General features: G+C 26.8%; 1 protein-coding gene across 1 annotated transcript in view; it reads left to right on the top strand.

The window, feature by feature from the left end:
- The window catches only part of LOC129963715 (protein amalgam-like), a 248914-nt gene that overhangs the window by 190880 nt on the left and 30774 nt on the right, over positions 1–27260 (top strand). The window contains exons 4-5 of the mRNA XM_056078237.1: positions 15682–15816; positions 19059–19202. Of these exons, the coding sequence (XP_055934212.1) occupies positions 15682–15816; positions 19059–19202 (279 nt within the window). The remainder of the gene's footprint in view (positions 1–15681; positions 15817–19058; positions 19203–27260) is intronic.

Genomic DNA, 27260 nt, shown 5'->3' with positions numbered 1-27260 from the left:
GGCCCTAACGTCTTTCATTCTGCATTTATGTTCATGTTAGAACAAGATAATAGCACAAAAATTAAATTTGGGAATATGGTTTCTGATAGCCGAAAAAAAAATCCTGATATAAATATAAAAAGCGTGGATCATTGGAGATTACTGTTATAAGAACTGGAGCTGTAGAAAACGTTAAATACACCAGATAAAATTCCTAATTCAAAACGTTGTATTTAAATTCTGAGTTTTCTGTATTTTTTTTCTACTTTTGCTGTAAGTAATCAAGTAAAGCACAGCTGTTTATTTTCATTATGTAAAATATTTAACAACTTTAAAGTTCTGTTCTTAATATTATATGTTCTTGTTATCATGTTAAATATTTTCTCACGTATAATATTAAACATCTTTAAAGTTTTGTCCTTACCATCATAAATGTTTTCTTATGTAAAATATTTAACATCATTAAACTTCAGTTCTTACTATCATGTTAAATATTTTCTTATGTAAAATATTTAATATCTTTTAAATTATGTTCTTAATATTATGTTATATCCTTACTATCATAAATGCTTTCTTATGTAAAATATTTAACATCATTAAAGTTCTGTTCTTACTATAATGTTAAATATTTTCTTATGTAAAATATTTAACATTTTTAATGTTGCTTTAATAAATCAGATCCTAGAGATAGAATGAAAAAATTTGCTTGTAGAAACAATATTTACCATACATTTTGTTTTTAAAGGAAAATGAATTTTAATTAGTTATTTGAGAATTTATCCAGTCAAAAATATTCTAAATACTTCGAAAAGGGAAATATTCTCAACCTGTGTAATCACTTTATTTAAACCAAAAAAAAAAAGGAAAAACAAAACTTTAAGCTGTAATTTAGCTGATTGAAAGCCTTCGTTCCTGACCTGACACCTCATCCATAACGGACTTAACGATGAGTTCACGAGCTATTTAGTTCCATTTATTGGCATCAGAAGAGGGACTGTTCCCATTTCAATCATCTCGTAAGTGGAAGTTCCGGGAAGGGTGCTACAGAAAAAAAAAAAAATGGGATGGATTCTGCACTGAACTGACAGTGCTGAAGACAGGGAAAATATGTATTTGTGATATATTCTCGATAAATAAAAATACGAGGAAAACGCAACGAATTTCAAATAGTTATGAATTAATTTAATGGAAATATTTTTATTTAAAAAAAGATGGGCTTCAAGTATCTTATGCAGGAGGAAGAATTATGGGAATTGAAATCTCTGAATTATGGCGGAGACGATAGCATATTTAAACATGCATTAGCTCGGATTTTCTACTTAGAAAATCGAAGAGAGAAAATTCGAACGTTGATTTCATCAAAGAACTATACCTTTTTTAGCGTGAATAGAGTGTTAAATGAAATTTGAATTTTCATTATCAGGACAACTGACATGTGCGTTATAAGTAGCCGTTTATGGATTTCTCCAACTGAAATGAAAATAAGATTCGGGAGAAAAATGTTTTCTCAACGGTGGTCTCATATTTGTCATGACTGACTCGTGAATCTTTCTATATTTTCAAACAAAAGATGACTATCTGACGAAAAAAAAAAAATTACTGTGATCTAGTAAGTTCGAAGATTGGACAGACGTTAGTATTCGATAGTGTTGGTATGCTACCATAAAAATGATTTACCACTAAACTTTTCACTTGGATTTATTTTAATTTCATATTTTAATGTTTGGTCTAAAAGTTTGTAAATCTTGTCCATGTGTCCGTGTCTCTGTCCAACAGAAAAAAAAAAGTAGACGTTCACGGAAACTTTTTAGTATTCTTTCATACTGCAGAACTGAAAAGAATTCTTTGTTCAATTTGTAAAATCAAAAGTCTTGCAATAACATATCAACAGAAGCAGTTTTCTATGTAATAGTATAGCATGTGACGCATTACTTTAACTATACATATTCTTATCACATATTGTTTGACAGCAGATATATTTCAAGCAAAATAAGATAAACTCACACCCATGTGATCAGATTTTATGAATGATTTATCAAATAGAATTTCGTTCCTATGTTCCCTTCACTTACGTTTAAAAAGCAGCGTTTAAGTTACCTGTCCAAAAGGAACGTTTGACCTTTCAATCAACAAGTTTAATTAATTGGACTGCATCTTATTGCTTTTCATTAAGAAATATCTATTAATTATGCCTCCCAAAAGATGTCCTCTTTTTTGTTTGATCTTCTACAGTCACCGTAAAATCAATTCGCAATATTTCAATGCGACTGAAAAGTTTGTAAGCCAGATCTATTTTTAACGGAACTGAAATTAGTTCTCCAATAAATTATTAGGGTTTCGCGCGTATTCAAAATGTTCCCATTTTTCACAATACTGAGCTTTTGAATAAAAGGTGAAGGGAGACTTATCGCCCAGAAAGAAAGAGAAAGAGGGGGATCGAGAAAGGGGTGTGGGAGAGTGGAAATGAATGACTGGGCGCAAAAGACGGTCTAGAATTCTAATTAAAAGGAAAGGCTTGTTTGTAAAGTTAATGAGTTCTATTGTTTATCCCTAAAATATTTCACTGGGCGAGTTAATGAAATTTTGATTTACTCTTCTTTTCAATACCGTTATAAATGATTTCTTTGTGCACGTTATTTGACGTCGGATTATTAGTAAAACCCGAACAATTCAATTTTAACTAGCAGGGAAAGGGCTATTGAGAAATTTTGTACAATAGAGGATTCTGGGGAATAATTTTTATGTAACGTAAATTGAGAGACAGCTATTTCATGGAGATTTTCAGTGAAATTAATTGTTAATTATAGATGCAGAATTAATTAAGATTGGATGGAAAACCCCAGAGTAATTCAAAGTAGTATTAATTATTTAATTTTCTAATTATTTTGGATCGGAATTTCGTTTTTGATAGTGTATAAAAATAAATGGAGGGTGCTGAAATGAAATAAAATATTTAAAGCTCTATTATAGTCCTTAAAAATTAATTAATTCTAATATTTTGTGAAAATTTAAACAGTTATTTCACAAAGTGACAAAACAGAGTTTCTAATTATATTCTTTGTACATATTTTTTTGATAAAATGGAATCGTATCCTGCTACAACTAGATGTTTACTAAAATGATGAAATTAGGATGGAAAATCCAACAGTATTCAATGTGGTATTAATTATTTAATTTTTAATTATTTCGGATCGGAATTTGTAGTGTAGTGAAATGAAATAAAATATTTGAAAACCAATTATAGTTCTTCAAAATTAATTAATTTTAATATTAAAAAAAATAAACAATTATTTCGTAATGGCAAAATATATTTCTTAATTTTATTCTTTGTACAAATTTTTTAGATTAAATGTTATTATACCCTAATGCAACTAAACGTTCCCTAAAATGATAGTTTTTTTTCACTAATATAATCAAGTTGTTGCATAGAAAAATGGATACATTAAATATTTTATTTTTAAAAAAATGCAATAAACCCAGGGAATTATAGTATGCGAAGATCATATCGCATTATAATCAAATATTTATTGAATATAACATACCGATTACTCTACAAAAATGTCTTATTTTACTGCACCGTGCCAGTATAAATTTAAAAATTGGCGATAAACATGTAAAAATAAATTACTGAATGTCTAGAGATTATTTTGTGAAAAAAAAATGCTAAATATAAACTGAATTAAGTAAACAGAGCGGACGTAAAATTAGAAGATAAGTCCACTAAGAGATAAGAGTTGTCTGTTTTCAAAAAACCTTCAACCAGAATTGAGTTTAAAAACATATTAATCTGAAATTTACGGCAACATTATCTTTGTTATCTAGACATTTTTTGAAAATTTTGCATCGTATAATTTAATATATGTTGACATTTTTTTGTTTATAAAAGCTTTAGCTGTTGGATTATTTTATATGTACAGTCTAAACCTGATATCGTTTCAAATGTTAGATATATTGAACGGTTTTGACAGTATAATTTTTAAAACTAATCATTTTCAATTTTTTTCCTATGTATCATTTTAAAAATTAAAAAGATCAGAACAAAGCTTATGCTTTTTTTGTGTCAAACATTGTCCTTTATATGATTGTAACTAAATTATTGATTATTACATTATAATTTCCTTTGAAAAATAAAGATTTAAATTTCGGTGCAGTTGCTATTAGTACTTTCTTTTACAAAATAATAATTTTGTAAGAAGAAATGTGTAATAACAAAAATTATATAACTTCACAAAACTTAACTTTTCGATGAAAACGAATATAAATAGAATTAAATAATCACGGATGAAGTTGATTATAAATTATTATTCAGCACGCGAGACAATATATTACAGACCCAAATTACAAAAATGATGCTAATTTAGAAGAAATTCGTCTAAATGTGGGATAAGATATTTATTTAATGTTAACAAAACAGGTTTATAAATTGAAATGAAATAATTTATCTATTTCCATTCAATAAGATAAGTTGAAATTACAAAAAAAAAACACCTCATAACTTTATTGATATTTCTGAACCTATTTATTGTGATATATCTATCGATTGAATGAAATGGGATATTTCTTAATGCCTTTTAGGGAATTGTTGATTAATACGACATTGCCAGGTATCAAATAGAAGAGTTAGATACAATATACAGAAGAAGAATGTCTTCTTTGAGGATTTTCTAGGCAAATCTGCCTACATGTTTTCTCCTTTATAGAGTAAAATCTTGAAGACTTCCAAGAGCAGACGAACTACACAAAGTTATTTGTTATTAAAGTACACATTATTAAAGTACATACCAGTTTTTTAGTAATATTGACAGAGAGACTACAACTAGAGAAAATTTCTTTTTCCACTTATTTTCTTTTTCCAAATTATAATATGGTTTCCCTCATCTAATCCTTATTCATAAGGCTTACATAAAAAATATTTTTCATAAGTAAATTACTTTTACTTTATAGAGTTATAACATCACGATTTCAATTAGAAAACCCATCTTCACATGATAATTATATAGTACATACAGACTGCTTCCGAAATTGAGAACACGAAAAGCTCAGAAGTTTTATCATTATTTTAAAAATAAAGATGCTTCCTTAAGAAATGCATGTCTGTAAAAATTAATTAGCCACTTTTTCGAATTTATTTATTTTTTTTACATAAAATTAAGGCCCATTAATTTTCTTAAAATAAAATTTAAAAAAAACCGAATTCGGAGATTTAATACTAACATTTTTTTCCCAACAAAATTAAGAACAACCAGAATGAAAGTTAACCCTCTCTTCACGTAGTAAAAGCAATCTTCAATCCCTATATTATATTAAGCGAAAGCAAGGCCATCTTGTTATGTCATCATAACTAAAGTGAACGAGTCCGAAAAGTTTCTGCTTCGGTCCTTTATCACCGGAAGAAAATCCTATCTTAGAAGCAAGAAAAAAAAAAAAAAAAACTTTCCTGAAAGAAGATACGGAGGAGAGCAAGAAGAAAATAAGTATCAGCGAAGAACTCGGAAATTAATTATCGCCCATTTACGTAGTTTTCATAAGCTTTAGCTTTGGGTTGGTGCTGGTGAGAAGCGTAAAGAGTGTAACATTTTCTCTAACAAGCTAAGAAAGAAAAACATGGAAGTTGTTTTTGCTGTCAGAGCATCACATAGTTTGGGAAAATATATATATGTATAACTCGCCATTGATTTTTTAAAATTTCTGTTCTGATAAAATTAATTAGTAACGAATGATTAATTTTCCTTCATAAATCAACAAAGTAGCATAAATTTATAAAATTTGTGAATATATAGACAGTTTAGTCTGATTAAAAGCTAATAGTTTTTGCATTTTCGATATAAAAATCACTATTTCGTAGAAATTTTTAAAATTTTCACACATAAGTATATTTTATAAAATTAATTTTACTGTATATTGATCGCATTTATTACGAATTTATTTTCATAAATATTAAAGTTCGTTGCATTTTGTTTTCTAAATTTAAAAGTTGGTCAATAAATCTTTTACATTCATTAAATCAAATACATTTAATTTTATTTAGCACCTATTCTACAAGGCATTCTTTTAATGCTTGTTATAAGTAAAAATCTATGATTTCTTTAATTGTACAATTTGTATGTTTTAAGTTTCAACTATAATTCCTTTTCATAAGTTCTGTTACTTTTGCGACTATATTTTATACTGAATTTACCAATTTTGGTTTTATAACATACATCCTTTTTTTTTTTTTTTTTTTTAATTTGAAGAATAAAATTTACTATTAAGTCAATTCTTAGAAACATATTTGCTTAGGTTATTTTGTACTGGTTGCATTAAATATTATTTGACAATTATTTATTGGCTCACAGTTTCATATTTTTAAATTCTGAATTATTAGAAAAGTAAAGTAAAGTTTTCTGTAAATGTAAGTGCTTGTTTTTTAAATCATAATATTTGTAATTCTACTATTGATTTAAAGAAAGAGTTAAGATTTTATAGATTTATAAAAGTGTCATTCATTTAGGTTCAAAAGCTATTTGAAAACGAAAATATAGCTAAGTTTCAAAATTATTTTTCTTATAAAAAATATTCATTTAATAATTGTTAACAAATTCTGATTTCTGATCAGCTTACTCTATCATCAGAATAAATTTATTTGTCAATGCTTCATCTCCAAAAAAGGAATTATCTCTATTAAGCAAAGGATGGCTAGTTTCAAATGTATAAAACAGCAAAACTCAACACATTCATTATTTGAACGTCATTTTTAAATACCAAAAGTTCTGAAAATAAAGATGCAGCGATCGAAAAAAAAATATTTAGAATCATCGAGAAAGAGGGATATAATTTTGCACTTATATTAAATGATGGAATCTTAAACGAAAGGAAAAAAAATGTAATGTTAAAATAATTTGAAGGAATTCAAGTTTTCATGGAAATTAAAGATATGAAAGGTGTAATTGGTAACAAGACTTTTAATGCCGGAAGGAACTCCTCCTTATCTGTGAGTGAAGCCATTCCATAAGAAGCTTCGCAATTCATGGATTTGATAACATGGTCTACATGAAGTCTGCTCTTATCCATTTGGATTTTTGAATCGTATCATAATTTAATTGACCTAAACATTCAATCGTAGCTGTGACTGAAAATGTTACCCCCCTCCCCTATGAACTACTTCACAAATCTTTAAGTATATATTTGACATCTGTCTAGCGACTTATGATGCACAAATCGAAGCATAAGTAACGGATATAAAAAAATTGAGACTTTTTTTGTATTTTCTGTACACTAAATTGTGTATTTTAGAGTACGATTTAGCATTTTTATAAGTGTTTGTTATTTTCTGTAATAGTACTTTGGAATTCCGGCATTTTTTTTCGATATCCCTCTACATTGGACGCAATACTATTAAATATCTTTGAAAATGTGTTTGAAAATGTTGTAGTTCCGTATCCCGTTATTTAAAAAAATGCTTATACGCTCTCTTGTAATAAAATTGTTGATACTTCAGAATTAAAAAATATAATCACATATATTTCATCGGCACAATCTATCCATATTCTTGAAGGGGGAAAAAAACTAGGTCTCCTGAGCAAAGGAAATAGTAAAAAAAAATTTTTTTTTCTACGCTTCATGTGACGATATCCCACCGATATATTGAAAAATAGAAAGGCAGACACCAAGGTAGTGCTGCCCCAACAGCAGACTTGTCTTCTGTCTTGTCGGTTTCCGGTGTATGGAATAAAATAAATTGAACTACGCGGCGATTCGTAGGTGAAAATCCGTCCTGTGACAAATGGATCTCCTGAAAAAAAAAATGAAGTGAAAAGAAAAAGATGAACGTTTTGACCCTTTTTATTTCTTTCCTGCCTCAGTGATAGACGGTGGAGAATAAAGGAGATTTTTAGGTCCTAAAAATATCTTAAAGATACTTTTATTTTGGCGTAGACAGAAGGCTATAATCTCACCATTAGGTGGGGTGATTTTTCAAGAATTTATAGTCTATGTGCTGAACTTTTTTGCAATGGGAAGAATATTCAGAGGGATTTAATTCTTGATTTCTTTTTTTTTCCATCAAGGAGAAGTATTTGAAAGTACTATGCACTTTTTGATATGAAAAGGCTTCTCTTTTGCACATTTAGAATTGTATAGTGATTTGGATTTATGGTTTTCTAAAGAAAACAATGGAGATCTATAAACTTCATTTTCATAAACGAATGAAATCTATGGGAAGTCATATCATTATAGATTCTGCCATGGTTGTTGCTTGTTATTAATGTTGATTTAGCATTCTTATGCTAATGAACTAAGGAAATGCCTTATTTTTCACATGTTATAGAGATTATAGTGGAAAACATTGATAAGAATATATTCTATATTGACTTTCTCATAATGTATTCAGTTTTCAAGCAGTGCCTTGTGTTATTTAAAAACTATACTTTTTTCTTGTGAAAGATAATAGAATTTATAACCAGCATATGCATTTTCCGGGTTGTTTCTGTATAATTTTTCTGTTTATATTTCAGAATGGATTTCTGTTGTTTGCTAATAATAATAAAAAATATATATGCATATTAGTGATTTATAATCCAGATAATTTAACTTTGAGCTATTAATTTAACAGATATACATTTTGGAAGATGCAAATGTAAAATTCGAAGAATTTTTTTTTTTGAAATTTTTATTAATTAAATATTAACATTTTTTCCGTGATAACTTTTGAAAATATTCGTTCATCAATATACCTTTTACACCATTTTTAAATTTTAAAAAATTAAGTTTTGTTGGCAACAATTTTTGGTTAAATTTCACAGTTTTTTTTTAATTAAGAAATTTCAGCTATAATTTTTACAATTGCAGCGAAATTTGAACTATTCATTTTCATTGTCTGGTTTAATATTCAATCTCATGCTTTTCTTCCTTTTTTTCAAGCTAAAAAAAGGATTCTTCTCAATAAATGCCAAATTCTCATAACATAAATGATAGGTAGCATACATTAGAAAATATGGTAATAGTTACGATTAATAGCAATATAATATATTGGGACTTAACGCTACTAAAAATATTCTGTGCATAATAAGCAAAATAACTCTAAATATATAAAATAAAGTTATGCTTGGGGATATTTGATTGAAATTAAACATTACCAACATTCCTGCCAAATCCGCTGGTGTCCAGTGTTGATTGTATAACAGAAATTTCATGTAAATAATGATATTCCGAAATATTTTTGCTCATATAGTTAACCAAATGTTATTTCTTTTGAAGGTAATAGTGCTTACACTATAGTAAAATAATGTCATTTTTAACAATCCATTTGTTTTTGTACAAAGCTCATCATTTATTATATAAGGTAATTTGATCATCAAATCAAAAATAATCGTTAAAGCTTATTTTTATCAAACCTGTATCACATTTTTGTAGGAAATATGTTTATTCGTTGTTGTTTCTAATGGCACGTGTCATGGACAAGCTCGCTGACGAAGTCAGCGATTTTAAGCCGAGGGTGCGTCTCTTGTATTTTATTAGCGCTAACTAGGGCCACGAGTACGTCTTAGCTATTCACGCATCACATTCGCTTACACAGCCTCTCTTTACAGCGGGACACATTCACAGAGAGAGCCGATAAAGAACAACCATGCCTGAACCGAGACTCGAACGCAGGATGCCCGGATCACAGGGAAGACGCGCTATCCCTATGCTAGGTTGCATGCATGTTTAATCGCTAATAATGTTGCTGAATTAGGATTTGTTTACTATATCCGATTGATAATTTCGATTTGATTGATTTAAAAATATTTAAAAATTAAAATTTAATATTTTTTTATGACGCAAACAGACAAAGTTACGCTAAGTCTAAATTATTTGATAATGGACAGGATTAGAAGCAGGATAATGGACAGGATTAGTCAAAAATTTTAATAAATTTTCGACATTTTAAAGAATTTTGCAATTATCTCTTATAAATTCTCAGTCATAGTATAATATTAAAATTATTTATTGTTTAATAAATAATTAAAATTTATCATTTTAATTATTTCAAGTTGACAAAAGTTTTAAAATTGTAAAGATTTTATTCAATTGTTGAATACTTTAAAATGATTGTATTATGTAATTTATTATTTTAATTAATATTCATAATGAACGTATTCACATCAAACGTTTTTCTGGTCCATAGATAAACAGCTACTTATAAACTGTGTCTTTAAAATTGCCTCTGCAACTCGGGATATCTATCTATAATAAAGATTAATTCTCATATTTATGCGTTTGCGCTCCATATACCTGATCATTTGACTTACAGCTTCTAAATTTGGTGAATATATAATTTGGAGGATAGGAGTATCCGCCTCGGAGCCCTTTTTTGAAATTTTAATTCGATAATTAATTAAAATGTTACCTTAATTTTGGAGTCTTTCCGTAATAACTACAAAAAATATTGGTACAGAAAATAAATTTTATACAATTTGAAAGTTTTAAAATGGCTTCTTTTTAATAATGTAAATGTAAGAATCATGCAATTTTTTTCCTGTATTTTGGCATATTTTAAAAATATTATTTTGTCTGATTTCCAATAATAAATTTCACTGTTGTCTGGAAATTCGTACGGTTTTCATTGTTTTATAAAACAGTAAATATCGCAAACTTCTTCCAGTATTGAAAGCTAAAGAAGAATGATTTTATTCATGATCTATAAAACTGAAAAACATAACAAAAAAGTGAAATTACAATACTGCAAAATTTTGAAGAGCGATGAATCTGAAATTTACGTTTATAGCAGTGTTTTGATGTAATGAGAGTGATTTAAATTAGAAGGTTCTTCTACTACTCGATCAACAAAAACTATATAAGAAAAGAAAAAAAAAAGCGGCTTTACTGTCTAACAATTTTACAGAATCGTGGACATGAAGTTATATCAAAAATATTTATAGGATATTAAATATAACCAATATTCCCGACGAATAAACTGGAAATCAGAGGAGGCTAGTATGAAATAAGTGAGATTTTTAGTTACACATTTTAAAAATTTTACTATCTTAAATAATAGTAAATACATTTTTCTTTTCTTTTCGAAACTAAAATTAATAATTTTTAAATAACCTCACAAATTTGGTGTAAAAAATTTATTTAAGTCAATATCATTAGTAATAGACTGGGACCTAATGAAACAGTTAAACTTTAATCAAATTAAAGAAGTTTTATTGAGGGAAAACATTTCTTTGGTGTTTGATCGAATAATTAATGCAATTACCAACAATTTTGAATGAGCCCTATGCTTCACATATTGTTTCATAATATAAAAAAGAACGGACTATTCCAATTAATATATTTGTTATATACGAATATCTGAGTTAATATAAATCACATTAATAATTTCTTTTAAATTTACGTCTGTCCTTCAAGGTTCTGAAGCCACTGAAATTTCTAAGTTAACAGAAGAATTAAAAGTATCCTTTTTCAGCATTTGTTTTTATCAATTTTCGGCAACGTATTTGGATCTTCAGATTTTTTAAATAATTTTTGTCAAATATTTTTCAATACAAATTTTATATTATATACTTATATAATACATTTTAACAATAATTTATCAGTATAAATGGCTTTAATACAAACACAGTCGTTCAAATATTACAATGTATTTTTCCTATATATTCATCAGAAACTCCAATATTAATTTATTTTGAATTTATTATAATTGCCCATTTATGTTAAGTTTTATATTTCATCTTATATACTTTTAATGAGTTTTGAGCTATTATTTTTCATAAATGCATTAGAATTTACCTGAAATTCTATATATATCAGTCAAAAATGCATTCTGGTTCGCATTGCAATATCTGTGATGTGAGAAAGTATTTATAAGCTTGAACTCAGTTTCATTAATAAGGCAGTGTCTAAAAGTATTATTATTTTTTTTATTAAAAATGATTCGCAACAAAAATAAATTCTCTATTATAAGCCAGTTGCACAATCTTTTCAATGTTTCAAGACTTAAAAATTTCAGTGAAAAAAAGGCTTTATGATCCTTGAACTATTTTTGTCCTTTAAGGTTGAAAGATATGTTAGTGTAGGTAAAAATATGCTATACGATATCCATTTTATATTTATAACTGACTTTCACGTAATATAGATGATTAGATTAAAAAGCGAAAGGAAATGCTTTTTTTAACGTAGTTTTTTTCTTTAAAAAAATATAGCATCGCACATACATCTGTTAGGACTCTTTCTGCTGTACGAGAAACATTTTTTTTAAAATTCTCTGAATATGAGTTTATTTTACGCTTTGTTATATAATATTTGCGTTATCGATATTCCTGGGGCACATAAAAATATCCCATATGTGTATAAATTTTCTCAAAATGGATTCAATATGCTTTTAAAAATTTTCTTTTCTATAATTAAAAACCATTAGAGAAATCTAACTATGAAGGTCCGTCTTTCATCTTAGAAAGACCCTAAAACCAAGACTATTTACAAGTATAAAAAATGTAACAGCGGAATTTATAGTATAGTCTTTCTACTCATGTTTTATCAATTTTCGAAAACGCGTTTGAGTTGTCAAATTTTAAACGAATGCCGAATTTTTGTACACAAATTTTACATTATATATACAATTTAACTTTAATTAACCAATAATACAAGTGTATGAAACATGAAACTTCTACTAAATGCGCAAAATTATTTTTATTTTTAATATTATGCACAACAAAAAATTTGACCATTGGACACTCAATCAAGAGTCACAATATACCGAGGATTTTCCTAATTCTGTATATACTGACGTTTTATCCATATATTTAAATTTATTTCTCAAATATAAATTTTACCGACGAATATTGAATGCAGAATATTTTCGAGAACCAGAAAGAATTCTCGGAGATCATGTCTAATGAAAGTGGGATCTTGTCTTGCAAAACCTTATTAGTGTTCTTAAAAAGTAGGCTCAAGTTCTCAGTTTTCGTGATTCTGGACTCTGTTGGTGATTTTAGTGATGTATATTATGTGGATTCTGGATTCTCAAAGTAGAAAGGTGATTAATTTTCTGCAATGAAGCTAATAGAGAAAATATAATATTTATTAATAAAACACATAAAAAAATCAATACTATAATGAATAGTTATATTTTTGTAATTAGTGTGTCAAATTTTTATTTGAAATTTTTTTGTCAGTGTCATTTTATTTATATTTTCGAAATAGTCATTTCCGTGCATGTTTCTTTTGTTTCTTTCCGCATTTTTTTAAAAAAAAAAACCAAATTCATTATCATCAATTCTAGAACTTTTTAAAGTAAGGTTGGAATAAATTAAAATAGAGAAAAAATAGAATACATCTCAAGTGGGAAATAAAAAAGAAATTTAAGAATCGCGAAGAAAGAATCCCACTATCCCCCTTAAAAATGTTTCCTCTCTTAAAAAGAGCAAAAAATTACAATAATGGATTTTTCATTTTTGCTGCTGCCAGACTGACATTTCTTCACTCTCTAAGCTCCAAATTTTCAACTGACGTTATTATAAGCTTTTCTCCCGATTTTGAAAACAGCTTTCTAAAAGCTTGTCATATGATAGAGCTAAGGAGAAATTGCTAAATAAAAATTTTAAATCCTTCATTACTATCTTATATATGAAGAGTTGAGAAAATATTATTGGCATCACAAGAAAAGAAAGTATGGCAATCAATATAAAAAAAAATGCACCCTGAAGATTTATACGTTTTTAAAGCGCAAAAATATGTTTTAAATTTGTTTCATTATTTTTACTTTTAAATTGGAATGCCTTTTTTTCTGCATCCGAACAACCCGTTAAACCCTTCAAAAGAAAAGGGCACTGGGAAGTAAGCACTACAAATACGAGGTGTCGGCACCTGTTGATCTTTTAAAAGATCAAAACAATCATATTAATTTCAATTCTTCTAATTCTCTGTGCGTTAGTGTATCTAAGACCTGCAGGTCAGTACCATGAAATACATATCATGCCATACCATGAAAATTGAGAAATATAAGGAGTTTTAAATAGTCCCCTTTTTAATTAGGTATATTCTACAACTGAAGCGAAATAGCACATATTTGCACTGTCATAAATTTTAAAACAACCCTGTAAATCTCCATGAAAAAAAAATATTTCCAATCAAACTGATCAGCGCATTATTATTTTATATTTATATTTGTAAAGTTTAAAAATTGGATGTCTATGGAAAGTAATTTCCACTGAATAGACGGTATATGATAATTTTGGTTTTGGTCATTTGTTTTCGATTGTAGTTTAAAAAATAATCTTTATGTTAATTTATTTATTACAAGCATAACTATTAACTTCCAAACTCTTCTCCCATTTTTTTATTAATAATGCAAACATTTTCAAGTATCATGCTTTATAATAATAAATATAAGTAATCTTTGATACTGTAAAAATGAAATTTTAAAGAAAAAGAAAGTCAATACAAACGTAAAGAAACTTAATAACATATATAGCTTGGAATATTGCATAGTGTCTGAAACTTCCAGAATCTTTTTCAAGTTAATTTTTTAACCGAGTTTCACTATATACATAGTATGCATAAACTATTTGCATGGGCATTTTAAATTAGTTCATAAGAACAGGTTGCCATTTTGCCATTTTTAGATCTTATACTCTTTCTCGCACATAATACGGGCAGATAGTCTTAGATAGAAGTATGGGAGTGAAGGAGAAAGTACGAGAGAGAATCGCTTGTAACCTATCAGAATTTTCGTGTCACTATTTGTATCGTGTCAGTATTTTTTTAAATAATTAATTTTAAATAAAAAGAAATTGAAATATGTTATCACAAATTTCAAGTTATCATGTGAGAAAATTATTATTATTTTTTTTTAATTTACGTGATATCAATCCGACATAAAAACTTCATGTTCTCACATAACTAATATTTTGCAATCACCAATATTTAGAAAAGCGAAAGTTTTTGACAATCTAAAAAAATCAATAGAGTTCTAAAAAATATTTTCTCTAATACAGATTTTTTCCCCCTGAAAAACAAGTTAAACGGTTTGAAGCAATCACGTGACTTTTCCTCGTTGTTTCACATTCATTCCTATTTCCTTCTAAGTGCTTCTTCGGGCGATAACTTTTTGCGACCCAACCCTTTATTGACCAGACAGGAGAATCGGGTGCATTGCGAACATTCGCTCTAACTTTTTGTTGGCGATAAATCGCCAAATGTGACAACTTTCTCTATCATTTTGTAATAATTTTAAAATTAATGCATCAAAAGCAATAAATCGCAGATATATTTTGAGGCTTCAAAAACCCAAAACCAAAAAAACATCATGTTTTCACATGATTAAAAAAAGGAGCACTCTGCATATCAAGTGTTTTATGTATTCAATTAAAATTAGCTATTTTTATCGTTTGAATAGGGAAAGCTCATGTGATCACAGAATTACAGTTTTAAAATATTGAGTTACATTATTTTTATACGTTGAACAAAAACGGAATTACAGGAGAAATAATGCTTTAATGATTCAAATATTCTATATAATCCTCCCTTTTCTATTTCGCCTGTTCTTTTCTTCATCTTAGAACAATTTGGATCTGCATTAGAATTAATACATAATAGAGAAGACCCTTAATTAACCTTTTACATAGAATATTACATTTATGAAAGATTGAAATATTGTGTATTGTGTTTTATTGAAATGTTTCATTTTCTTATAACAGTAACTGAAGACTCAAAAGGAAAAAATATATTTTATATTTTCAGTGTCTATTACATTCTGGGGTACTCCGGAGCATCAAGTAGGAAAAGAAGGAACTGATTTCATGGTGTTGTGTAACGTTCGGTCGGACCCCTCGCCTATTATTTCTTGGTATGTCAACGGAACTCTCATCTTAGATGGTAAGTATGCATAAAGCATATCTTCAAAATATTTATTTGCACCATTTGAAAAAAGGCTTCACAATTTTCGTCTGAATACACTGATGGTTTGGTTTATCTTTGAAATTTTTAAGAAATACTTTAAATGTAAAGCATACACGTAAAACGCTTAAATAATCTAATATCGACTTCATATTTGTGTCGAACTTTTGATAATCATTTGTTTCATGGCTCATTATAATTTAATCTTTTATTTTCTAAAGTGCATTAGGGTATAAAAATACATTTTTAGATATTTAAACAACTTTAAAAAGAGGATATTAGATGATATCACTAGCTTTAAAAAGTTATATTTAATTAATACTATACATTAAAAGATTAGTGAATATAAATAATGTTAAATAATACTATTTTACTATCTTAATCAAGTTAATTATTAACTCTCTCATTCCTAAGAATATAAGAATTCCGGTATTTCACAATACTGGAAAAGGAAGTTTATCTTTTTAAAATTAGAAACTTTATCTACCTCTTCGAATACCGAGGACTCTGCTTAGCTGATGTTTATTAAATAAATTATGCTCCGACATCTCTTGTGAGCTCTTATAAAACTTCCCTGTCCCTCTGAACACTTCTAGGTGAGCGTCTCCAGTGAACAAAATACACGCCATGACAATTTAATTAATTACACTTAACCAAGGGGCAGGATACTTCATTGGGATATTCAGGCATCCCTGGCAGCTGCGTAGTTTCATTAAAGGACGTTAGGGACCTTCCAATATTGATAGGGTTAACAAACATTTTAAGGTAAAAAAATATTGCTGTAGCGTTTAATATTTTATATATCAAACAAATGATATGAGTGCTATACCTGTTTAGGTTTTTAGCTCAGAAATGCCCTAAGTGATGTTCTGGTGAGATTTCAGTAATGAACATGCTTTATTGACTCAAATTAATGATAATCATATTTATTTATGAATCAAACAAAGTTTTAAACCATCAACCAAGCACCAAAGATTCTTTTCATTTATTCATTAGAAAGGTGAAAACCCTAATTTTCACCTTTTATAATATAATATATATCCAATAAGCATGCTATTTCTTATCTATCATAACTGTACTAGTTTCTCCAGCAGCAAGCAAAAATTACGAATGATTTCAATTTTAAGCTCTTCGTTAATTGCGCTTTGATTTTAATAACGCTTATTTATTAAAAAAGATAAACAAATAGCAATCCACTAAAAATTGTTATATAGAGAAAATAAAATGCCTACAATTTTGTTTTTTTAATTCTTAAAAGGGGAATCACTATAAATATGAATGCCAGATTTGCACATAAACAGTAATTTAATGGCTGATTTTATTTGAAAGAAAATTAAGGAAACTAGAAATCTGTTGCTAAATGATACAAGTACAAATATATTTCTCGCAGTTATAAAAAAAAATTAATTGCGTGAATAATAAAACCGTAAATTTGAGATTTAGATCAAGTAATTCAACGAATTCTAACTTCGATAGATCAATCTTAATAAATATTTTCGTTTCTAATAACGGAGAGCGGAAGAGAAACTATCGAAGTAAGCCCGCCGTACAATAAAGAGTTAAAGAGATTGAAATTAAATCTTTCGGGAATAATGAATACAATTTTCTTTTAATAGTGTCTTTAAATTCCAACCATTGAGTGATATGCTTGATTGACATAAACCTATCAAATGTTTCTGTTTAACATTTGTTGCATTTTCATGCATTTGTTCGAAAACTTGTTCTATACATCAAATTGATAATTATATTTAACAAATCATAAGTTGACTGTTCGGTTTTTTTTATTGGTATTCAATTTATCGCCTTCTGCAGGATTTTTTTTTTTTTTTATTTTCTTCGAATAAAAATTTCGTTCATAACGATAAATTTAAATTAATATCTTTTTCCCTATCATCATTATAATTTTTAAGCATTTTTTTGAAGTTTTCATATTCTATTCAATAATTTGAATGCATCATTAAAATCTCGCACTTATTTTAAACGTAGGCTTGTAAAATTTCTACACCACCTTTTTCATATATTATATAAACTCCTTTTATTTTGACATATTTTTTTTTTTTACATCAAATGCTTAATGAATCGGAGTTTCAGTTTCTTACTATATTTAAATCTTAAAAAAAAACCTGGGTATTCATTAATTGAGATTTCCCTTTCAAAATAATTAAACCACTACAACAAAGATAAATTACTGATTTTACTTTTTTTCTTGAAATATAATTAGTTATAATAAAGTAAAACATTTATAACAGCTGCTGATACAAATCTGAAAAATCACAAATATTATGCGTATCAATTTTAATTTCTTTTGGAGATAATTTAACATATCAATTCAAGCTATTTACAATAGATTTGATAACAGTTTTAATTGCAATTGAATCATTGATGTTTCAGTATTTCTTTTTCTGACGATAAAATTTCGAGTGGATAAAACAATATTTATTTAATTAAGTGAAATTTCCATGCATGGATTCATGTGAATAAAATTTAAAAACAACATTGTAAATTTAATTCTTGATTTCTAAAGTTGCATGAAAAGAATTTAATCATGAAACTGCTAAGGTTATCACCAAATTTATTAAAAATTTCATTTAGGAGACACAATGAATATGCCTTTAAAAAACTCCAATAAACTAATTCTAAGCAATTTTTACAACAGTTTTATTACAGTGTTATGAAATATTTTTAATCTAGTAGTTTTTCACTCATTATATTGTATTTGAAGATTCATTATTATAAATACTATAGAATTATGAATTAAAAATTCATATTCTATAGTATTTATAATAATGAATCATCAACTCAATTATGCATTGTTACTCAAATTCTATACAATTCTATACAATGCTATATTCTCTCCAATGGAATAAATTTTTTATTAAGTTAATTAATTATTTAGTAAATATATAATGAAAGTATTAAAATATAGCTGGATTTCAAAAAAGTATCACATAATGAAGATAATATAAAATCAAATTTAAAAATGCATCACTTCAAATAAATCTAGTTGAATTAATATATTAAAAAAATAAATTGATTATATGAACTGCAAAATATAAGTTAAAAATTTTCCATATCAGTTTATAAATGTTATGCATTTCTTTGTTTAATGTTATTCTGTATTGTTGTCTTGAAAAAAATTTAATAAAAACTATAATTTTCCATTATTGAAGTCCATTATCTTTCAAAATGCTTTAACATAAAATATTTTTCTTCATTTGTAGGTCCGAAGTATACTATAACAGAGGACGGACTCTACATTCGGAATTTGAAACCGACGGATTATGGCAACTATACTTGTCGGGCGTTTGTGGTTACACCTCACAGCTCCCAGATGAAAGATCGAGACATCACAGTTCATGTCCACTGTACGATTCTCTTCTTAGGGTTTCTTTTCTTTTATTCTTTAGCGCATTTCATTTATGCCCTCTGATCATGTTTACTATACAGCTCCCTTCTCGTGTTTTCTTTTCTTTTATTCTTTAGCGCATTTCAGTTATGTCCACTGATCATATTTACTGTACTGCTCCCTCCTTGTGTTTTCTTTTCTTTTATTCTTTAGCGCATTTCAGTTATGTCCTCTGATAATGTTTACTGTACGGCTCTCTTCTTGTGTTTTTTTTATTCTTTAGCGCATTTCAGTTATGCCCTTTGATCATGTTTACTGTACGACTCCCTTCTTGTGTTTTCTTTTCTTTTATTCTTTAGCGCATTTCAGTTATGCCCTCTGAGCGTGTTTACTATACGGCTCCCTTATTGTGTTTTCGTTTCTTTTATTATTTTGCGCATTTCAGTTATGTTCACTGATCACGTTTACTGTACGGTTTACAACGAATTCTGAAATACATATTCTGTAAAAAAAATGCCGAAATTATTCTAATAAGAAAATAACAAATATCATACAACTGTACTTATTTTATGCATCGAATCCTTCAAAGTTTTTCTTTAGATTATTACTTATTTTCATTTTCATTCTATTAATTTTTATTATATTTGCGTAATTATTATTATGAATAAGAGCAATATTGTTATCCATTACTTTTAAACGTTTATACATAAAAAGGATATTTTCTATTTTTAGATAACTCAAATTAAAATACATTAATACTTAACAAAATATTTAATATGCTTATAATTTATATTATAATTTGAAAATAATAAATAGTTGTCAAAATTCAAGAATTAAGTTATCTCTTGTGCTAAAATTATATTAATTATTTAGTATTTGCATAGTAATTTATTCATTGAATTTTATCTAAATATTCAAACATCAGACTAATAGCTTATTTCATAAACATCTAAAAGTGTAAGATGGAAATTCATTCACTTTCTATATTTAATTTGCTAGATATTTTAATTTCTTTTTTAATTTAACAACAGTAAATAATTATAAACTTTATTATTTTTTTATTAATATATTTTAATTTCTACTTTAATTTACGTTAAAAAACAGAAAACTATGTTTTCTTGAAAAACATATAAAGGATATTTCCTCGGCTATAAAAAAGTTCATTATTAAAATTATGCTAAATTTTTGGCATCGTGAAATTTACATAATTAATGATTTGTATCTAAACTATAATGAGTTTCTGTTTTTAATCAATGTTCCTAGAGTATTAATTTTTTGGATTTTTATTTGTGTATAAATATCAGAAAGTAATTAATCGAACAGTATCCAGAACAAGATTTTATAAAAATTGCAAGGAAAAAGAGAGAATTATCAAACTTAATCTGTAACATATTTAAAAATAACTAATCATAATGTATTCAAAATATTAATGAAACAATGTTCCTATAGGCTAAAAATACAGGTAATCATTTTTCAAGAATAATCAAAGGAGGGAAAAAGTAATTATCATTCAATAACTGACCAAGCTTCAAATTTTGGGAATTTTTTAAAACTGCTTTTATTTAATGACTTTCTTATTCTACTACTTCTATAGGAATTTTTAAAAATTGATGGAGGACAATTTTTGCCTTTTTAATCAATGATAATATTTGTGATGAGTGCAGTATATTTAGATCAGAAAGTACTTAAAATTAAACAATTATTTTTTGTTAATTAAAATTTCGAATTAAGGCAGAACTAAGAGATACTTTTATTTAGTTTATAACTCCAAAACTTGATCAAATAAGTTATCGAAACAAGAATGACATAATTTATTTTTTTTACTTATAATCATTAACAGCTGAAGTTTAGAATGTGATAACACATTGTAGGCTCAGTGATAGAGTAAAATATTTTTGAAATTATAAGATATTGGCAAAATGTAATTTAATTTACATAAAAATTTTTTTTAGTATAGGAACTGAAATGAGAACTGAAACAAGAATGACGTGACATATTTTTTTTTTTTTACTTGCAATCATTAAATGCTGAAGTTTAGAATGCGATAACACATTGTAGGCTCGGTGATAGAGTAAAATAAGTTTGAAATTACAAGGTATTAGCAGAATGTAATTTAATTTACATAAAAAAAAAAAAAATTGTTGGTATCGGAACTGAAATGAGTTTCGGTTTCTTATTAATGTTCTGGAATCAGATATAATTATGTATTGTCTAAAATTATGTGTTTACTTATATGGATTATAAATCTATCAATAAACTCAGTTATGTATTTCTGAATATTACCCTAATCAGCTTAAAAGTAATTTGTATGTTTTAGCAATATTGAATTGCTAACTTTACTAATATAAATTTTTTACCGTTCTTATGATAGTTCAAAAACAAAATAGTTCTTCTTTAAAATTAATTTTTATAAACCTTATTTTAAACGAGATATTTTATATATAAATTTAATGGAATTCCATCTGTAATTTTAATATGAAACGAATCTTTTTAAGATTATTCTAAAACTCTTTATTCTGAATCATGAACAATCGTTCAAATGTAATTATGTTAAAACTTTACCATCTTTAACTACATTAATTTTTTCCTTTTAAGTAAAAATTGGTATCTACCAAAAGATTCATCCTCTCCGTCGAATTTAAACCATATTTCCAAAATCATCTGTAATTATTTCTGAAAGTAATACAATATTCTATGGTTTAGTTATCATTACTTATTTTTTAGGAATTATTATTTATAACGTAATTCTTGATTTTCACACAAATCTGAAATATTTAATTATCTCCATTTTTTACAAAATATAAACCGTGCTCTTGTATGAGATTCAATAGTAGATTTGAATTTTGTACGAAATACTTTTAATGTAAATATTAAAGATTACCATTTCTATGAAGGTAATATAATGGAATTACGATGTAATATGTAAATGATTCCTTGATTTCATAGACTAATCTTGACTAATTATTTAATAAGTGAATACGCTCATATAAAAATAAATATAATAACTCTTATATACATGGTATGAGTTTCAAATATACAGTTGCATTTTGAAAACAGCTTATTGAAATATACTTGTTTAGGGGTATGATTTTTGTCTTTAATATTCGTGTTGAAAAATGAAAGAACATGTATCATAAACAAAAGGAAATTTCTTTTGCTGAAATGGACATATTTTTCAAGAATATAGATTTTCAGTATATCTAGAGATTGATATTAATCCTATAATTTAGTTTTTTTTAATTGCTGATTAAGAATTCTATGATAATTTTAAAGTGCCTGGATACTGTTTTAATAGTTCATAAAAGGTGTTTAGTGTGGGTTGAAAAATCGTTTATATGCTATGTGAAATGACTTTAGTGATTGTCCATTTTCAAAAGTAAAAATGGAATAGAAAATACGGATTTAAATGACTGATGCTAAGTCATTGATTTCTTGTGTGTTTAAATGTGAGAACTTTTTACTGGATTACATACAGCGTGTTTTTTTTTCTTTTGCACATTTTCATTTTTATTCTACATTATGATTAATTTCTTTTTTTGCCACACTGATATTCGTGTCATCTGGTGGCTGAATTTCACAATGCATGTGATCGCAGTGGGTGATTCCAGTACCCATATATTGTACACCTCCAAAGTCTGATATTCTGAGTGTCGTAAAATATCATGGAATGTTGTTGGGAGTTTTGTACTAATAGGAATGTTATTTTTCCTTGTTATTGATGGAAAAAAAATTAAATGATAAACTGAAAATTTGTAACTTTGTAAATTGGTTGGATTAAGTTTCGTCATTAGGTGTTACCTATTATTTTACATTTTTCAATTAAACAACTTCAATTTAATTATATATTTTTAAGTAAATATATAAATAATATAAATTTGAACTGAAGACTAAATTCCATAGATTCTATATTCCTTGAACTATTATCATTGAAATGTTGCGAGTTCAAATATTTTCCCTATTTTCATGATTTTTCTTGCCATTAAATTTGGAAACAGAAATTATATTTATTGCATTATCGCGCTGTATAAAAACGTCAACTATAATGACTGAAAACTAGGAATTTTTAAAATTTCCTTTTAATTTCCTTTTCAGACAGTCGTATTTTTAATGCATACCGAGGCAGATAGTTTCGAAGTTTAATTTAAAAGAAGTAAATTAAATGAAGAATTATTTCGCAATAAAGAAGCATCTTCTTCATGGACTACGTGTATTTCTTATTATAAATAAGTGAGAAAAATATTTATTTTCTGTTGAAATGTCTGATATAAATTTAATTATTAGGGTTGTATTTCTATGCTGAAAGAATTTTATTTAATAATCATCCGAGACAGAAAATTGTAAGTTTTCATTCCCCTTAATAATGGAAATAGGATTTTTAAACCTCTTGAATATTTAAAGAAATAAATACACTTAAGAAAGTTTAAAGAAGAAAAAACTATTTCAAAACACTGTAGCTTATATTTCATGAATAATTATTAAAAAAATATTTTATGGTATCTATCGAAGGAGAGTATTTCATTATTTTCCGTTTTTTAAAAATTAAATATATAAAATGAAGAAACGGTTCCCTTAAACAAAATGAAAAAATAAACGTTATATTTTCAATGACGTCAGCTTTGAATTAAAAGGGAACTTAAGTTTATTATCTATATATTCAAAATGAAAAATACATTTTGTTTCAACAAGAATGAAATGAATTGTACTTCGCTATATCAGAGCAAATTAATTATGAGTCTGTATATATGAAATTATTTATGATGTTTCTTCATCATTAGTAATAGTTAATAACTAGTTTAAATTTGATTTTTATTATTTATAATGCTTTTTATTATGGCCAAAATATTGTTTATGACATACTATTAATCTCGAAATATATTACGTAAGTGGTAGTAAGATGTCGAAAGATTTAATGCTCAAAGACTTTGATACCTATAAATTTGTTGCATAATCTCGAAACATTTTTGGAAAAACATATTTAAGAAAATGATAATTCATAATTTAATACATTAAATTTTAAATAACTTTATATTATTTTTTTTTTGAATTTAATGTTACTGGAATTTTGCTTAGGCATATATATTTTGTGTTAAATTATATTAGACATATTTAAGCCATTTAATATTGTCCGTTGTTCCTTCAAACACTTCAAAATATATTTTGAAGTGAAAATGTATGAAAACAGAGATGTGAATGATCGTGAATGAAAGTGAGAATAAAATAAAGAGTTAAACACCAAGAATATTCTGGTTACAGAAGACTATAAAAATCTAAAGTTATTGGATATATCCATTTTTAAGAATTTTGATCTACTTAAAAAGGAAATGGGATGGTGATTCTGCTTCCAAACTCTTTTTCCTTGTCCGAAGCAAATTGACAGCAGTTCTGAACCAACATTTGACAGAAATTAAATACATAGGATTAAATTATGGAAACAAGTTTATGAAATGAATCATGGTAGTGATATATGTTATATTAGAAATATGAATAGGGCAGTCTGAAGTGGATTCATATCTATCAGTTGTGATTATAATTTGAAATAAGGCATAACAAAATGTGTTTCTTTAAATTTCTAAATACGTTGCTGCAAACTATTAACGTAAACCCAACTTTTGAACAACGATTTAAATTTCTGTGGTTGGAGGATTAAAAATTATAAGTTAATTATTTCTTCCAACTGGTGAGTGTGGTCTCCCTGCAGCTTTCTTGCATACTTTCTATTAAAGGTTAAGTTGTGTTTTAGATGCACTTCTTCCCAACAAATATAAGAAAAAATTGACAAGTACTGCAATTGCAATTATAAAATCACTTACCAAATTTGATATATTTAAATCAATGTATTTCTCAGTCATCGCATTTACATGCTTCAGAAAGTACAGACCAACAGGATTTGTTTAAACTTTGATAAATGTCTAACGCTATAGATGTTAAATATGTGTAACGAAATTTTATTCATTGAGCTCTTGTATTAACTTTTACAGTTTTCAGGTTTACTTATATTCATGCAATTATATAGGCAGAATTCGTATGAATAAAATTTCCTCAAAACTTGATAGAACTGATGTAAAGAACTTATACTGTTTCCATCTATCTCAACTTTGTTTCTTATTCATCTTTTCACAGACGGACGGACAGATGTTCCCTAAACGAATGCTTATCGAAATCAGGGAGGGCTAAAGCGCGGAGACTAATCGAAATCGCAAGTGCGGGTTTTGTTAATTATTTTTTTTTATTTATTTAACGATTACTATACTTTCTCCATAATTCATATACGAGAAAGTAAAAAATACTTTCTGAAGAAAACAATTGAGAGTTTTAGTTTGAAAACACTTATTCTTTATTTATTAATGGAAATATCATATAATGAACTTTCGAATTACAAGCAATAAATTCTCATCTATTTTCGTATTAATTTTTCTCTTTTTTTTTTTTTTACCCATCATAATGGCTTGCATATTAAATTTACGAGGAGATCAAGGAACTCTCTTACCCGATAACCTTCCCATCAGCAATGATGAAACAGATTTCGATTTTCTTTAAGGAAACAGTTAAACGGATCCCCCTACCTCATTAAAAGTAGAAGTAATTTAAGGTCATTTCTCTAATTCAAAGGAAAGTTTCTTCTGGCTTAGGTAATTCCACCCAAAGTCATTTCTAACCCTTTTACGCTCTAGTCTTATCACTTAGTTTAATCGCTCTACAATTTTATTTTCCTATTACGGCAGAGACTTTATCGTTCCTAAATTTATCTCACAGAGAGATTAAAAGAGCTCTAGCAATTTGGACTTTCTTTAGAGCCAGGCTGATTGTTTTGAAATATCCGTCCCTACCGTAGCAAGGGAACAAAGGCCGTTATTATTTTTATCTCAAGGATCTCGGAATTAATAAAAAATAACACTTTTTGGGTTTATTAAATAAGAGATTTTGTTGGATTAAACTGGGAACAAAATTTCTTTTCAGCATATGCAATGAAAGTGGGCTGGGTATAACAAGCGTGAATTTAATTGTTTGTTAGTTTATTATACGGTTTCGATGTTTTTCATTTACGATGTTTAATACATGTGGTTGCTTCATTTTGTAATGCTGAGCTATTCGGAACTGAACAAGGAAATTAATTTTATTTTTTTCTCTTATAATTTATTTTTCGGTGTATCTCGGAAATCAATTTAGGCATTTTGCTATCCTAGGCATTTCGCAATATGAAGTGCATTTTTTAATAAATTGATCAATTCAGCTTCATATTTCAATGCATTGTTAATTTAAAAGCATGCTAATGATTCGTTTTATTTTAGTGACTTTACGAATACGTTTTTATTTATTTCTACTACTCTGACTCCTGACTGCTCTGCATCCGTAGCATGCCGTAGCACTATTATTTAAGTAAATGATTCAAGTTTATAAATTATGTAATAACTAAATGAATATAATGACAGAATAGGAATATATAAATATTTCTACCTTTAACAAAAATTGATATTATTCCAATAATTTTTGAGTTACAGAATTTGCATAGTTTACAAACTAATTTATTTGGTAAGTAACTTAATAACGTTCTTTTAATTCATCTACTTGCAGCCCCAAAAAGTGGTCTAATCTATCTTTCTGCTTTTAAATTAGGTATATTCTAACACAATCGAATGTTTATTTTTTAAATATAGAGATTAATATTGTTAATTGGAAAAAAAACTCTTATTCTTTGGTTTTAGAATACTTAAATATCATCAGCAAGAGACTTAGGTTTATACAAGGGTGAGAATATTTAATAAAGGCTAATATATATATATATATATATATATATATATATATATATATATATATATATATATATATATATATAGATAGATATAAACCATTACAAGATCTTCTATTGAATGATATAATTATCTTAAATAATATTCATTTGTAAAATAAAAAATTTAACCAGCTAACCAACTAGGAATCGAGTTCAGAATTCATATTTTCAGTATGCTTATTTTTAAAACTCATTTCAGAAATAAATTATAATGCTTTTTTTAAAAAAACTATGTTCTTGCATTAGTTTACTGAATTATAAATAACTTTGGTTGATTGAAAGTAACAA

Source organism: Argiope bruennichi, chromosome 3 (assembly GCF_947563725.1).
Source record: "Argiope bruennichi chromosome 3, qqArgBrue1.1, whole genome shotgun sequence".
NCBI lineage: Eukaryota > Metazoa > Arthropoda > Arachnida > Araneae > Araneidae > Argiope > Argiope bruennichi.
The sequence above is the reverse complement of the archived record's forward strand: the minus strand, read 5'-3'. Positions and strand labels throughout refer to the sequence as shown.